Source organism: Primulina huaijiensis, chromosome 2 (genome assembly GCF_012295235.1).
Source record: "Primulina huaijiensis isolate GDHJ02 chromosome 2, ASM1229523v2, whole genome shotgun sequence".
Lineage (NCBI taxonomy): Eukaryota > Viridiplantae > Streptophyta > Magnoliopsida > Lamiales > Gesneriaceae > Primulina > Primulina huaijiensis.
This window is the reverse complement of record NC_133307.1, coordinates 22,406,355-22,423,479: the sequence shown is the minus strand read 5'-3', so window position 1 is coordinate 22,423,479 and position 17,125 is coordinate 22,406,355. Positions and strand designations below refer to the sequence as shown.

The 17,125-nt window shown below is 33.1% G+C and overlaps 2 protein-coding genes and 1 long non-coding RNA gene across 10 annotated transcripts in view; 1 reads left to right on the top strand and 2 right to left on the bottom strand.

The window, feature by feature from the left end:
* Positions 1–5,301, bottom strand: part of LOC140970413 (mediator of RNA polymerase II transcription subunit 15a-like) — a 24,842-nt gene extending 19,541 nt beyond the window's left edge. For 2 of the 8 annotated variants that reach the window (XM_073432151.1, XM_073432171.1), the window contains exons 1-6: positions 5,023–5,295; positions 4,089–4,200; positions 3,791–3,911; positions 3,383–3,548; positions 2,442–2,553; positions 2,144–2,264 (exon numbers count right to left, since the gene is read on the bottom strand). In XM_073432151.1, the coding sequence (XP_073288252.1) occupies positions 2,144–2,264; positions 2,442–2,553; positions 3,383–3,548; positions 3,791–3,911; positions 4,089–4,200; positions 5,023–5,174 (784 nt within the window). In that variant the 5' untranslated portion in view covers positions 5,175–5,295. Of the gene's footprint in view, positions 1–2,143; positions 2,265–2,441; positions 2,554–3,382; positions 3,549–3,790; positions 3,912–4,088; positions 4,201–5,022 lie in introns of those variants that run through there. The other 6 variants (XM_073432201.1, XM_073432209.1, XM_073432186.1 and 3 more) reach the window with 5 other exon arrangements.
* On the bottom strand, positions 1,291–2,130 carry LOC140970453 (uncharacterized). The gene is made up of 2 exons (XR_012174138.1): positions 1,539–2,130; positions 1,291–1,508 (listed from the first exon to the last, which is right to left on the bottom strand). It is a non-coding gene; the product is annotated as an uncharacterized lncRNA (long non-coding RNA).
* Positions 5,302–13,868: 8,567 nt separating the features above from the next.
* Positions 13,869–16,860, top strand: LOC140970412 (prefoldin subunit 4-like). Its single transcript, XM_073432135.1, has 3 exons — positions 13,869–14,013; positions 14,089–14,205; positions 16,319–16,860. The coding sequence occupies exons 1-3, from the start codon at positions 14,005–14,007 to the stop codon at positions 16,577–16,579; spliced, it is 387 nt and encodes a 128-aa protein (XP_073288236.1). The 5' UTR covers positions 13,869–14,004; the 3' UTR covers positions 16,580–16,860.
* Positions 16,861–17,125: the final 265 nt, after the last annotated feature.

Genomic DNA, 17,125 nt, shown 5'->3' with positions numbered 1-17,125 from the left:
TTGATAGCATATAAGAATTATTTAAATAATATTTATAATTTTTTAATATAAATTCTACTGTAATTTATATAATTATGACTTGTACTAATATTGTTATATAACTATAATTGTAATTAACAACAACAATTATTATAATTACTATAATAATTAATATAAAACTATATATTACATGCACATATTAAAAATAATCATGCAGACGCACAATATTATGTCATTGATCTTATAATTTAAAACGCATCAAAAAATTTATGTTTCATTATCTTATTTTATGGAAACATTTCATCCGCTTATTTTTATAATAAGAGTATACATCTTATAAGCTCATAAAACTACTTACAGGACATGCTAACTAGCTTATAAACTGTTTTAAATAAGTTTAACCAAACATCATCGTATTTAAAATCACTCACACATAATAAATCACTCAATACATAATTATTAGTATAGAAACTAAAAATATCATTTTTAATAACAATATATTTATTATATGCAGCAATTCCCAATGCATAGATCCAACAATAATTCTAGAATCGTGCATAAAAGGGATTGTTGAGCGAACGGGCCAGGAAAATTTTTATCATTTACTTTAGATATTCCACGAAAAGGGATGACATGGTAGCGACTGCACCTGATTTTGCATTTGAGACTGCATTGTCTGAGAAGCTGGGAAAGTCAAGGAAAAACACATGGACATTGTTATAATCACCATAACGAATCAAAAATCAAAGGAAAAAGGGGAGGTTGCGAATGTGAAGGCAGTTCAAGAAACAAAAATAAAGCACAACTTCATAAGAAAGAAAACTAATATTCGGATGCATTATATCCATTGATGTGATGTGTCAATTCCCAACCCAGAGAAAAATGAATCACAAAGGATTACAAGCAATACATAGGCACTGATATTGACTCAATGAATAAAATAAAGAAAATGAATTATATAACAGCAAAAGTGATAACACTCTTCTAAACTGGTAGTGCTTAACAAAATTTTAGGTACAGAAAAACTGGAAAAACAATCTAAAATTATCCACTTTAGGCAACATGACGGGAAGAACAATAAAAAAAATAGCAGACAAGTAGCAGTCTCACAGTTTCGCACGCGAAACCATCATGATTTGAACAGCTTCATCCATAAAATAAACACTGGATTGCTGGAGTCGAGACATTTCACACGACTTATTGGAGCAAGAAACAACAGTAGGGAATCTGAGAGAAGTGCTCACTTTGATAATTTCCTAATTTTCATAACAATGGTACAAATCTTTTTTATATGCTGAAATAACTAAAGCCATGAAGAGAAAACCTATTGAGAAACCTAAATAATTATAAAACCCTGATTAAGTTAACTAAATAAGCATATTACATATTCCAAAGTAGATCAATGTATTTTTCAATATTCCACCTCAAACTGAAATATAAAATTCTAGCTTTAAAGTTAGGACAAATATAATACTAGCATATGGCTGTCCAATACTCATCAGCATTCATCACCAACCAAAAAAATTCGGCTAAAGATATTCGAGAAAGTTAATTGGCACCCCATGCCGCTCAATCGTGCAAAAGAATCCTCCACCATGGATAGTCGGCTATACTTTGCACATCTCACATTGTGGTTACTCTTCAACAATAATCGACATTATATGATATTTGTCTAGGAACGTAGTCTCTCTTATGCTAAAAAATAAGCACTAAATACTAATTTATCAGTCTATCTCGTATGATATAATCACTCTTACAATATGGAAAGGCATTTTAAATAACTCATCTCATACGCTAGGACATACAGAAACAGCAGAAAAAGGTGATGAAAATTCATCGTTTGGTGAGATGCTGAAACGGGAGTAAAGATTTTCAATTGCTCTATCTACTAGACTTTTTAACTTACAGTTAAAACTTCATTGGAATTATTTTTATGAGGATAAAAGACTGTCGAAACAAAAGCAGAAATTTTTTTTTTTGTTAATCTAGAGACCTAATCTGCACGTTGCGGGAAGTCAAGAATTTTGCAAGAAATGTGTTACTAAATTTTTTTTTTTTTGGATATATTCTTACTCAAGGTACAGGCATTTAGTTCATGAATTTTTATCACCTCGAAGTTAATGAAAATTAAATGAACAAAGTTGAGTTCATGAATTTTTATCACCTGGATCTTGGGGATTTTTGCTATTGCTTGTAGTATTGGGTTGAAGAGGATTGGTCAGAGGATTTTGGGATTTAGTCTCCATTGTCAGCATCTTCACAGAAATCTTTCTCAAGTAATCTGACTGCAAAAATCGATGCGAAAATTGTTTAAAAGTGACTACTCACGGCACTGATCGGAATTAAGAGAGATTAAAATATAAAAAAAAACAAATTTTAGGAGAGCTGGTATGTCAACAAAGGCACAAGTGTAAAGTTATACATGATGCATGGGGAAAAAATAAAGGCAAGGACCAAATTACCTGACTTGTTGCTGCAGTGTATATCTTCTCCTCTAAACTCATAGCTATTTTCTTAAGTTCCTGCAGTCCTTCTTGGCCAGAAAAAGGAAGATGCCTCTTCAAGGTTTTCATTCTATGCATTTTTAAATCTCATTGTCATCAGCTAATAGTTCACCAAATAAGAACAGACAAAAAAAATTTCTACGAGAACAACTCTATTATTAGGCACATTAACCAAGCAGAGCTTGAGAATTTGAGAGGGCGGAGGGCCTGTTTGGGAACATTCAAGGTTTTTTCTCCATGGACAAGCGACAAGCTATAACTAGCTTTGGATGCCAACTCTGATGATACCAAAAAATGCATCAAATTTCATTGTCAATCCAAATTCTTTAGAATATTGAATCTGAAAATGCCCCATATTCAAAAACATAAATAAAAAGGTTTATGTTTCGCTCTACAAGTTCTCAATACATCGATTATACCCTTCCATTTAGCCAATGGTGCCATCCACGGCGCTTTCTACTCAATCAACAGTGACAACAATCAGCAACGATAACAAAAAGTAAAAAACAGTCCATTTATGCCAGAAAGAAAGAAGCCCCTTCAAATAAATCAACAATGCATATGCAGAAATCAGACTTTTCTAGGACCGTGTTATTATGTCTCTTAAGTCTTAACCTTGTACACGGAAAAACGACTCGAATGTTACTAGGATTTGTGTCTTGCCACTTCTTCTTTTTTTTTTTTACTCTAGCTTAAAATATGCCAACTTAATGCATGCATGATTCAACATGAAAAATATGTGAAATGCACAAGTAAATCAAGATTCAACATAAACATTCACTGAAATTTCGTTTTCGTCAGAATTACCTATCAAACTAGCAAACAAAATTTCCCCCAAATAACACTTTCCACCAATATGATGTATAAAGTAAACAGGATATAAAATGTAAGAATTTTACATCTTGTTAACAATTCTCTGTCTAGAATCCGCTTGAAGCTGATACCTCCAGTCACCAGCTTGCATTCCAGGAGGCACCACCGATTCACTGCTCATAGATTGACCCGGAATCTGCAACTGGGCCTCGGCTGCGCCCCGATTATTGCTATCCATTTCTTGTTTTGTCACTTATATGATTACCAAACCAGCACCCACAAACTTTAATCATCAATAATCACGCCCACCAGGACGAATTTAATTGTTTTCAATATGTGATGATTATATCAATATCAAAAACAAAACAAGGTTTGATCCCACGAGTACATGTTGAAAACAGTGTCTAGAAAATGGCGAGTCTAGGTTCATTCTATCCAGCAACTCAGTTATCAACAAGTAAATGAACAAAGTCGATTTCATGAATTTTTATCACCTCGATCTTGGGGATTTTTGCTATTGCTTGCAGTATTGGGTTGAAGAGGATTGGTCAGAGGATTTTGGGATTTAGTCTCCATTGTCAGCATCTTCACAGAAATCTTTCTCAAGTAATCTGACTGCAAAAATCGATGCGAAAATTGTTTAAAAGTGACTACTCACAGCACTGATCGGAATTAAGAGAGATTAAAATAAAAAAAAAAACAAATTTTAGGAGAGCTGGTATGTCAACAAAGGCACAAGTGTAAAGTTATACATGATGCATGGGGAAAAAATAAAGGCAAGGACCAAATTACCTGACTTGTTGCTGCAGTGTATATCTTCTCCTCTAAACTCATAGCTATTTTCTTAAGTTCCTGCAGTCCTTCTTGGCCAGAAAAAGGAAGATGCCTCTTCAAGGTTTTCATTCTATGCATTTTTAAATCTCAGTGTCATCAGCTAATAGTTCACCAAATAAGAACAGACAAAAAAACTTTCTACGAGAACAACTCTATTATTAGGCACATAAACCAAGCAGAGCTTGAGAATTTGAGAGGGCCTGTTTGGGAACATTCAAGGTTTTTTCTCCATGGACAAGCGACAAGCTATGACTAGTTTTGGTTGCCAACTCTGATGATACCAAAAAATGCATCAAATTTCATTGTCAATCCAAATTCTTTAGAATATTGAATCTGAAAATGCCCCATATTCAAAAACATAAATAAAAAGGTTTATGTTTCGCTCTACAAGTTCTCAATACATCGATTATACCCTTCCATTTAGCAAATGGTGCCATCCACGGCACTTTCTACTCAATCAACAGTGATAACAATCAGCAGCGATAACAAAAAGTAAAAAACAGTCCATTTATGCCAGAAAGAAAGAAGCCCCTTCAAATAAATCAACAATGCAAATGCAGAAATCAGACTTTTCTAGGACCGTGTTATTATGTCTCTTGTCTTAACCTTGTACACAGAAAAACGACTTTAATGTTACGAGGATTTGCGTCTTGCCACTTCTTTTGTTTTCTTTTATTCTAGCTTCAATTATGCCAACTTAATGCATGCATGATTCAACATGAAAAATATGTGAAATGCACAAGTAAATCGAGATTCAACATAAACATTCGCTGAAATTTCGTTTTCGTTAGAATTACCTATCAAACTAGCAAACCAAATTTCCCTCAAACTAACACTTTCCACCAAAATGAAGTATAAAATAAACAGGATATAAAATGTTAGAGAATTTTACATCTTGTTAACAATTCTCTGTCTAGAATCCGCTTGAAGCTGATACCTCCAGTCACCAGCTTGCATTCCAGGAGGCACCACCGATTCACTGCTCATAGATTGACCCGGAATCTGCAACTGGGCCTCGGCTGCGCCCCGATTATTGCTATCCATTTCTTGTTTTGTCACTTATATGATTACCAAACCAACAACCCACAAACTTTAGTCATCAATAATCACGCCCATCACTCATCAGGACGAATTTAATTGTTTTCAATATGTGATAATTATGTCAATATCAAAAACAAAACAAGTGATATCAATAATTACGAGAGGAAAATTCGAAACATCGAGAAAAGAAAAGGCGGCCGTCCAGTAGATCAAAACGATACTTAAATCAAGTTGAAAGCACCGGGGACGAAGTTTCCACCGTCGTGATTTAACGCAGTGGAAGCCAATGACGTGGGGAGTTGGGCTGACTGTGAGAATGCATATAGGCTTTGTTTGGATACACAGGATTCGAACTTCAAAACTTAGGTTTTTATTTAAACCCACCAATTATAATTATCCTAACAAAAAAATCTTATAATATCAAATACATCAATAAATTTATGCTTCATTATCTTATTCAATGGAAAAATTTTTATCCGCTTATTTTTATAATAAGATCATCCAATTTATAAACTCATAAAACTACTTAAAAGACATACGAGCTATCTTATAAATTGTTTTAAATAAGTTTAACAAAGAATCATTTTATTTAAAATCACTCGCACTTACATAATAAGTTACTCAACACATAATTGTTAGTATAGAAACTAAAAATACCATTCTTAATAACGATATATTTATTATATGCAGACATTTTCTAATACAGTTGAATTTGAATCGAACTTTTAAAATTTTCAATCGATTGTGTTTCAATTTGTGCTCAACAAAAGAGTATTACATATTTTATGGCATAAATGAAAGGTTGGAAATTGATTTTTAATAGTCACATGCTATTTGCTTATAATATATTTTATTATATTATATATTGAATATATACATAAATAATGTTCAAGATGATTATTTCACTAGACCAAAAGATCAGTGACTATATCGACTTACATTTTACCCTTAATCGAAGCATATAATACAATGCACTTATAACAAGATTTATTCTACAAGCAATTGAAGTTTGTCAGGAATAGTTGGGTGTAATTGACTGAGAGGAGATATTTTGTACGACAGTCTCATAGATCTTTATTCATGAGACGGGTCGACCATACTCATATTTACAATAAAAAGTAATATTTTTTTTTATGAATGATCCAAATAGAAGATTTGTCTCATTAAATTGACATATGAGATCGTCTTATAATAAATTTTTGTGAATGATTGAAGAACAAATGGAACTCTTAGCTCTTTAATGTTTTATACTATGTGGTTCAAGTTTATTCTTATAATGAATTGTTTATAGTGAGTAATTTACAAATGTTAATAATATCTAATAAATTTTGAATATAAATGAATTATATATAGTCATACATGCAAGCTTCCGGGCTAGCACTGGTGGTCCAGACCTGCATCTTATTGGTATTTCTCCAGATCACCATTGCAGCCTTAATCTTCACTTGTGTCACAATCCACTAGTTGTTCGGATAGTGAACTGTGTAATTTTACCTGATAAAGTACTCAATTAAGCCAAAATAACACATCCCATAGTAACAAAGAAACTCCAAGTTTAACTAGAAAACTCGACTGAAATCAAGGACAGCAAAAAGGAAGAAAACAACTAGAATTCCATATAATTATATTCCATTTATTTCCTTGTTAAACCAAGCTTGAGCTGGAGCTAGGCTTATCATGCGGGTACCGATATCTATTGTAAAACCACGTTGAATCGGTTATGGTAGGCTCGTTATCTTGGTTACGATGCCAAGTATAGAATGCCTGAGTCTGGTTTTTTATTTCAAGAATCGCATGTCCAAAACTTGCTTCCCGAAAGGCTGAGTAACTCAGCCGAGGATCCGCGAAGCTGATGGAGTCTGTGTATGGGTAACGACTCTAGCTAACCGTTCCCTCGACCAATTCATTCGTGTTTACCATGTCTCCTTACTAAACTTCGAATGATCATGAATACACTTTGTTTTAAATGCTTAGTTGTGCTGCCTGCTTTTGCTGACCATCAGTGGCACTTCACTTTAATTTTGCAATTTCAAGTTCTTGTATGTTACTGGAATGGATGAAGATGTAACATACAAGTACATGATCTTCACATGCTGGATTTCTGTTCATTTTAATATTCAATTTAACGATGGATCAAATCCGGAAAAAAAGAGTAAGAGTAGAGGATCAATTCGGGACAATTAGAAAATGAGGAATAAATTGAGAAAATGGCATACGACGAGGGACTAAAAAGGGAATTATCCCATTAGAAAATTAAATTTTATGAGCACCTTTTTTTAAAATATATTACTTTTAAAAAATCCAATTCGACATTATCCCACGTCCAAGATGTATATGTGTGGCAAAGCTTCTATGATATATATAAACTAATAAAACTGTGAAGTCCAGACATGGCCAACTTGAGAACTTGCTTTCTTTTGGGGACAACACAATGGACAAATCAACATCAAGACTCAAGCCCCCCATTCCCTTCGCATGCACCATGTACTTCCCTCCGACAAATCTATTTCTTGAAACAATCTATACATTCTATCTCACCAGTTTGCTTTGAATTCAATTCATTGCATCAAGCGCGAGACGAAGAGTTCATTGTACACTTATTGTTTTTCGTCGTCCTTTATGGACTGAGACCCGTGCAACTTCTACGAATGATTTATTCGATGTACATCCAAACTAGGCCTCTTTTTCGACTTTCGGTATATTATTTGCAACCAAATCATAGATTCAACTAACCAGATGAAAACACACAAAAAAAAGAGAGAGAAAAGCCAAGAGACAAGAAATTTAATAATGCACTAGTTTAGTTATTGGTGTTCTTTTGCAAGGAAACAACTTGAGCTGATCTATATCTATCTGTAGTGCTATCCAGAGGCAGTGTAAACCAGGTTTTGTCATGTTTCTTTCAGAGCCTGCTGGTGAAATGTATTGAATCGTTCAAGGTAGTTGAAGCCAATAGGTTGTTAAATATCTCCGCTAAAGTTACAAAATGATTTTTTTGTCAAGTAACGATGGATCAATTTCGAATTTTTGTCTATTTATTTGTCGAACTTTGGTTTACTATTTTGGTTCAATTTCTGGTGTCACGTTAGTATTTTTGGTGTAACTTCAACACTATGGTGAAATTGAAGCAAAATCCAAAAAAAAATCAAAGTTAATGCATCAAAATCGAACTTTAAATACTTAATAGACCAAAATCGAAGATGAAATAAGTTACTGGACCAAAACAATATTTTCCCTGGTCTAGATTTAGGAAGTTGAATATTATTTCCGATGATCAAACAACTGTAATAAAATAAATTAGAAGCTGCCTTTATTGACTTCGATTTACTAGGCTACAAGTGATTTATCGAATAATAATATATGGTTTTAATATCTTGGTTTCCATCTCTTCTTTCTGGCATGACACCATATTAAATTACTACCTTCAAACTTTGATAATTCGTTGAGATTTTCATATTTAATATCACATTTCATATATTGTTGATATTATTAATCTTATGGAAATATTTACAAATTCTTCCATCCCACTTGTGTTGGTAATTTAGATTTAGATTAGATAGCATCTCCAATCCTCCCTTGTATCAANATAGGGCAAAGTCCCACATGCATCATGTCCCATTGCCAGATTCTATATAATTAATTTGGCCGATCATCTTCTTGGACGCAACAAAAGAAATGGCTACCTGGTCTCCTGAAAACGCCACTAAGGCATACCTCGGAGCCATGAAAATGGCAAGCACAGAAAACCCTTCAATTTGGCAACTCTAATATTCCTTGCAATAATTTATTCACAATATTTAACAACTTTCGATTTTTGTTTGGTTGCAGGGAAAGAGTGCTGACGAACCGAATGGATCCGAGTTCATTTCTGCCTTGGCTGCAGGAAACAACTCCCAGTTCATTGTGGTGGCCTGCGGTGGTGCTGCAGATTCCACCACCCTATCCCTCGTGGCAGCAGCACAACAAACTGGTGGAAGATTCGTCTGCATTCTTCGTAACATACAAGACCTACGCGCCTCCGAAAAAGCTCTAGGAACAGATGCCGGTTACGTTGAATTCGTCTTAGGAGATGCTATGAATCTACTCTTGAACGAATACAAGGAGTCGGATTTTATAGCCATTGATTGCAATCTTGAGAACCACGAAACGATCATAAACCTCCTGGAAGAGAAATTATGGCAGCGCAACGTCGATGCTATCGTGATCGGATACAATGCGTTTTCAAGAAATTCGTGGAGAAATTTCGGTTCGCACGCAAAGATACTTCCGATTGGAGAAGGATTGCTGGTGACAAGAATATCAGCAGAAAGGAAAAACAAGAGTAACTGGATCACTAAAAGGGATAAATGCACCGGTGAAGAACACGTATTCAGAGTGAGAGGAAGAATCGTAGAGCTTAAATCTTAAAGCTTTTTCCGTGTGTGTCAGCGATATGACTCAATTGTCAAATATCTAATGTAAATCTTGGAAGAACTCGTATTTTTGTTGAAATGTGTTGCTCAACCAAATTGATTAAAAATTTATTTAAAGTTAATTTCGCTACTTTTTATCCAATGCTTCCGCAGATCTTGCTAAGCATGCTGCCCTTCGGAGAAAACCTGAAACACTTCCTAAAATACCAAGAAATCTGTCAAACCCCAAAAGGATAGAAAATGAATAAATAACAAAACGGGAAAAAAAAAAAGAAAAAGAGAAGAAATCTTTCTTATGTAGTTGGGTTGAAGAATCGGCCATAGGATTTTGGTATTTAGTCTCCACTGACAGCATCTTCAAAGAGATCTTTCTTAAGTAGTCGTTAAGAAAAATATCCAAAAGTGACGGAAACAAATATAATAATTCAGAGGCATATTTAAAATAAAGACTACAAATTTTAGGAGCAGTACTAGTCCAATAAAGGGATGAATGCAATGTTTTGGGGCCAATTAAAAAAATAAGAGTGTGAGAGAAAGTATTTAAAAAACAAAGACTCTCACTTTTTTTTAAGAAATAAGGAGTTGACTATTGATTATTATATTAACTGCAATTAAACTCTTTAATTTAATTAATTCTCATCTTTTTTTCTTCTCGGTCGACACACATCTTTCCCCAATTAAAATTTACGAGTCATCTACCCTTTTTTCCCCAAATCGGGATCTGTCGACCCAAAATCAATTTAGTCGACCAGAAATCTACTTTGAGAAAAAATAAAAGTCCACCCAGAAGAATTGATCGACCAAAATTAAGTTGGTCGACCAAGTATTATGGGTCGACCAAGATTAATTTTCTTGGTCGACAAAAATTTTGTTGGTCGACCAAGAATTCCAAGAAGAAATTCTTCTTGGTCAACTAATTTTGGTTGACCAAGAAGAATCCATAATTATGTCATGTTTATTTTTTTATTATTATTTCATCTTGGTCGACCAAAGCAAGAAGAAATTCTTTTTGGTCAACTAATTTTGGTTAACTAAGAAAATCCACAATTATGTCAGGTTTGTTTTTTTATTATTATTAATAATTTTTGTCTATTCTAATTATCTTATTCTCTTAATTTTTGTTGAATTTTGTAGGATATACCTTTGGGTCGACCCAAAAGCAAAGAAACAAGGTCGACCCAAAAACAACAATGTCTACTTTGTGTCGACCCAGCTAAATATGTGATTCATATGTTAAAACATGTAATATTATATAACATACTTGTGAAATTGTTATTCATATGTTAAAACATGTAACATAGTTGTGAAATTGTGATTCATTTATTAAAACAACATGTAACGTAGTTGGTTGTGAAATTGTGATTCATATGTTAAAACATGTAGCATAGTTGTGAAATTGTGATTCGTATGTTAAAACATATAATATAATTGTGAAATTGTGATTCGTATGTTAAAACATATAATATAATTGTGAAATTGTGATTCGTATGTTAAAACATATAATATAATTGTGAAATTGTGATTCGTATGTTAAAACATATAATATAATTGTGAAATTGTGATTCGTATGTTAAAACATATAACATAATTGTGAAATTGTGGCTCATATGTCAAAGCACATGTAACATAGTTGTGAAATTGTGACTCATATGTCATAACATGTAACATTATAGAACATACTTGTGAAATTATGTGATTCATATGTTAAAAACATGCAACATTGGTCAAAATTGTGTAATTATCCGTCAAAATTAAGTAATTATCAGTCATATTTGTCAAATATATGGATTCATATGTTAGAAAAATGGTCGACCCAAAAGCAACTCCGATCGACCCAAAATCAACATGGGTCGACCCAGAGATTAACATGGTCTACCCAAATATCAACAAGGTCGACCCAGAAGTAACCTGGCCGACCCAGAAATCACAATGATCGACCCAAAAACGGATCAACAAGCACTGGATCGACCCAAGCTAGGTCGATGTTGGATAGACCAAATTTTAGGTCTACCCAAGCAAAAACTTTGGTCGACCAAAGCTTGGTCTACCCATTTATGGGTAGAACATAAGCTTGGTCTACCCATGGTCTACTCGTTCATCTTGGTCTACCCATTTTGGGTAGACCAAAGCTTGGTCGACCAAGCTTCAACCCAAGCTCTTGGTCGATCCAATATTTTGGTCGACCAAGAACAAATCTTAGTCGACTCAAATAAAATGTTGGGTAGATCAAAATTTTGGTCTACGGCTTGTAGGTCGACTCTTTCTTCTTCAAGCGAGTCGAAGAAACAGAAGCAATAAATTCAAATAAACGTTAATATTATAAGATTTTTGTCAGTCATTTGTTCGATTGAGTTTGCTTAGATTGGAAGGATCTGTATCGAGAATTGATGGGAAGAAAAAGACGATTTGCATTGAGAATCTTCGTCGGAAAGGAAATGAAAGGAGATCGACGGAAGAAAAACCTAGTTTGAAGTCGACTGAATGAGATAGATGGATTTAATGTTAAGAATTTAAGTTAATGTTATATTTACACTTAAACAAAATGACATTTATATAAATTAACTTGTGGATCCTGTTTTTTAAATAAGGTAACATCCAGTCCCTTCTCCCTAAATTTCCCCAATGTTTTGACATAATGCATAGGTAAAAAATAAAGGCATGGATCAAATCACCTGACTTGTCGCTGAAGAGTAAATCTTCCCTCAAATCTGACGGCTAGCTATTTTCTTAAGTTCTCGCTGTACCTTTTCGCCAGAAAAAGGAAGATGCCTCTTCAAGGTTTTCATTCTATGCATTTTGTAGTGTCAATGTCATCAGCCACTGCCTATTACTGGTTTACCAAATAAGAACTAACAACCATATTTTTATATGCTGATCATCAAATGTCAAATATAATTGTTCAAATTAGTTTCAGAAAATGCCCATAAATACATATTTGATCGTTGCAATGTCAGAATTCATACGTAGTCTTTCGAAACGGTTATATAATTATTCGAGGTTATAACATATTGAAGATCAAGTACAAGCTTTGAAGATGATTCAAAGCATGAGCGATCCATATGAAAATATTAGCTAGAATGAGCGCATACCAAAGAAGGAAAATATTAATAGATATATTAGCTTAGGGGAAGTTTTTCCCTTGTGCATGATTATACATTTGATATATGAATACACTATAATAGATTAAATCTTCACACACAATCACTCACACATATATCTGAGAGTTGATCTTCAAAGTTTAGATGAGCGAGTCTTTATACAAAGATATTAAAGATTGTGTGTTTAGTCTTGGCATACGAGATATTAAACATTATGCGGATTGTGATGTGTCGGCCTACAATCAAGTATGTATGGAGTTTCAATTAAGAAATTAATAAGTTTTAAGTTGAAATGTGTTTGTATAAGAAGTTATATAAATCAAAGTCTTTAGTATTGATGCATTCATCTACCACATTAAATATTTCAAAACAAATAAAAAGTAAATGTTCAATTAAATGTGAAATCTTTTCAATTTTTTTAAAACTTGAATTTGAATATGACGTCCCTAGAAAATATAAACTATATTTAAGTATTGCACGGATTATATCATTTCTCGGTTACGATTTTGGGTTTTGTGTTAATTTTATATATTTAGTTCTCACTAGTCTCTAGCTTATTAAATAAAATATAATTTTTTTACATGATATTATTTTTTTCAATTTTTTAAATGAGTATCGTTTTGAATTTTTGATATCTTGACTGTCCGGAAATTATTGTTGTTATTATTATTATTATTATTATTATTTTAATTAGAATTTTAATATAACATATTTTAACATGTTTTCAAGACTAATTAAAAAAAATTTAATAATAATTTATTCATATAATAAAATACAAAAAATTGACTTTTTAAAAATATATATTTTTAAATATTTTTTAGTAACAATTACACTCAATCCAACTAAGATAAAAAAAATCAATTCGACAACAAAAAATTATTAAATTTATGTGAGTATTATATAAAATAACATAAATATTTTAAAAATAATAATTTTTTTAAAATAATATTTACAATTTTTCTCTTAAAATCATTTATATTAAATATTCAATAAGTTCTGAATTATAACTTTGACTATAAACAATAGAATCGCATGCAAGTAATTTCGAGAACTATGTCGAGCTAAATTATTCACCACTTAATTTGCATTCTTATTGCAAGGTGAAATATTCACATCTTAAATTTAAATATATTCATGATCTTATATCAATAATTCTAAATAATTATTCAAAATTTTGATATTGCACATGACCCATGGGTGAAATACTTGGTTTCATTTAAAGGAGCCAAAAGGAAATAGTTCTCCCATCCAGCCAGGTCGCTTTTCTCCCCAATTAGTACCTCCGACTGATTTCGGGCAATAGCTGTTTAAATCCGGCGAAGAATGCAGCAGGTGAGTTAATCAAGCGTTATGTATTGAAATCAATGGCACATATTCGCTTTTGAAATTCGATGTTCTTGTAAAAAGGCTGGAGCTTCAGGGTCGGAAGTGGAGGTGACCTGGGAAGATCAGCAGAATATCAACAAGTTTGGGAGATTGAACAATCGGCTTCATGAGTTAGACGATGAAATCAGGACTGCCAAGGTTATTTCTACTTCTATTTTTTAATTGTTTTTTCGAAGTTTAGGATCTTCTGTGTTTCCGCGATGAAATCGTACTAGTCTAGTAATAACAGTAAGGCAAGTCTCCTGATCGGAGATATTGAAAAAAAATGGTCAATGAGCTAGCATTTGAATTTTAAAATTTTCTCAGTTTTAGAATGACTGCCAGTTCCCCTATTTGAGATTGTTTCTCTTAGTCTTAGTTTCATTGCCATCTTCATTAGCGTAGGTGTACCCAATACTTTTTTTGATTGAGACCGAGGAGGGGAGATGTAGAAACTCATGTTTTTAACAAATTGTTCCGGAATTTTGATTTTTTGTTTTGTATTTGAAGGGGCTTGTCGTCCAATACCCCTATTTATGGTCCGTTTATGAGAAAGATGTAGTTGGGTTTAACACTTTGACCACTTGTTCATAACCTTAGTCTATTTATTATTCTAAGAATGCATATTCATTCTGTAGGAAGTTCTGAAACTCAGAGAGACTATTGAACTAAAAATCCACTCTGGATATAATTTTTTTTTGTTGCACTTGTGACTTGGCTGTGTTGTTTGGTGTTCTGCTTTTTATGGCTGATAAACTGTATTTGATTAGTGCAGTCTGATAGATATTGGTCACGAGAATATACCCTCTAAGAATTGAACTTTGAAGTTCGAGTTTAGTTTCACTGCGTCGTCGTAATTTCCTGTTTCTTTATATGCTGTTTCTGTAAAAATTAATTGGATTTCTTTTCTTTCTTTAGTTTTAATCTGTTAGGGAATATCTTTTCCCAGAAGGAGTTCGGCCATTGGATTTTTTGGGGCAACTTTTTTACACAGCCCTCAACTAGGGCATCCCAAAATTGTTGGATTTTTATATTTGCTTTCTCCTTGACTTCTGCATTAAGGCATCAGTTTTCCTTATAAGTTATGGTATAGTTATTTGCTCGGAATGTTTTTATAAGCCTAGGAACTTAGAAAGTGGATACGGGGAAACACAAATACAGGTTGATGTAGCATGATATTTAACTGCAAATATATCCTATGTGCGTTACTTCTTGGGTCTGTTATAAGTCCATACTCCTGGGTCTTTTGGAAAAAAATCTAACCAATAAGAGCTTCTGCTGGATGATTATGAATATGTTCGACAAATCATAGATGAATTTAATTTTGAGGTTTTGTTAAAATCTGTAAGCATTTGGTGCTGTCATCTATCTTGTCAACGGTAGCCTATGCCCCTGCCTCGGTGCCCTTTGTCAGAGAAGGTTCCCATTATTTCGGGAAAGCTTGTTTTCTTTGCTGAACTACGGCATCTCAGATATCTAATTGAGATATCATTAATATTAGTTATTTTCCAAAACTGTTTTATTATCGAGCTCTATGTTACTGTTGGACGTAATACATGCATATTTCATAATCTTAGGAGATCCCACTATTCTGGGGGATACAATTATAACAATCCTTTTCTGAAAATACCAAATGCATTGAGCGATAATGTTCTTTTATGCATTAGATTTGTTGAAAAGTGATGGTATTGGTCTCCATCATCTGGCTCAAAATATAAGCTAATGCCTATCAAAATTAGAAAGAAAAGGAATTGGAGAAAATACTGAAAATTATCCCAACGGATGACTTTTATCAAAAAAAGCTCAATGTTTGTACTGTCAAGTTTTGCCTTCAGGCAACATCGTTGTAGATTGCTTCTTTTGTAATCCAATTCTCATAAATTTGGGATTGGGATGGTAAAAAGAGAAGATATAAGCTCTGGCGAGGATATATAGTACGTGCAGAGAGAGAGGAGAAAATAGTGTTTTATACGACCACATGCTAGGAACATTGATTCATATGATGTTTTTTGTATGTAACAAATGAGTGAATAGTGTTTTATACGACCACATGCTAGGAACATTGATTCATATGATGTTCTTTGTATGTAACAAATGATGCATTTTCTGAAAAAAAAAATTTAAAAATTTCAGAATCACGTGTAGTTCATTTACTAAGTGGTCTGCCAACTCGATTTTGCTTTCGTAGTACTTGTAATCTTGGCTAAGTTTTCAAGTCTCAGTTATTGTTGTTCACTTTGAGTTTCTGATTCCACATAAGTATCTTTGTCAGGAAACAAATGAAAATCTCGAGGATGCAAGCAATGAGTTGATTCTCACGGATGAGGAGATTGTGCGATTCCAAATAGGGGAGGTGTTCGCGCATGTACCTAAAGAAGAAGTCGAGGACAGAATTGAGAAGACGAAAGAGGTTACCAGCAACAACTTGGAGAAACTAGAGGCAGAGAAGGAACTTATAATCACGCAAATGGCAGAGTTGAAGAGGATTTTGTATGGGAAATTCAAGGATTCTATCAATCTTGAGGAGGATTGAGTAAAGTTCATGTTCTATTACATGCTACAACGGGCCTCATGAAGATCGTCGAAATATGAGAGTTGTATGGAGTCCTAATCGCAGTGGCATATCTCATCCAACTGTTGTTTGATCTAAGACTATGGTAACATAAGATGCAAGGTGTTTGTTTGAATCCAAAGCTTTGAGAATTCTTGTATGTGTCATTTAATTCAAATTTTATTTTCTCCACCAACACTGGTAATTTGTTTTTGGAGTATGTTTGAAGTGTTGACCTATTTGTCTGCAATATTTTTCATTTATTTTCTTGGGTTCCTTTCATTCATATTTTTTTATGCCATAAGAGTAACATAAGTATTATTGAAAATCCTTTGCTTTTTATTGATGGAGACCCAATCAAAACGATTGTTATTTTATTTCGAAAAATATTATACACGTGATCATTGATAAATAATAATAATTATTAAAGACAAATAGAATAAGTAAATTTGCATGTCATAAAAATTTCTTTAAAATACATGGGATAACTATATAATACAAATTCTTCTAATGTCACGAATGTTAATC

Bases quoted from the DNA above. Each gene is read 5' to 3' on its own strand.
- LOC140970412 (XM_073432135.1), top strand. The intron at 14,206-16,318 runs GTTATTTCTACT...TATCTTTGTCAG, and splicing joins ATGAAATCAGGACTGCCAAG to GAAACAAATGAAAATCTCGA.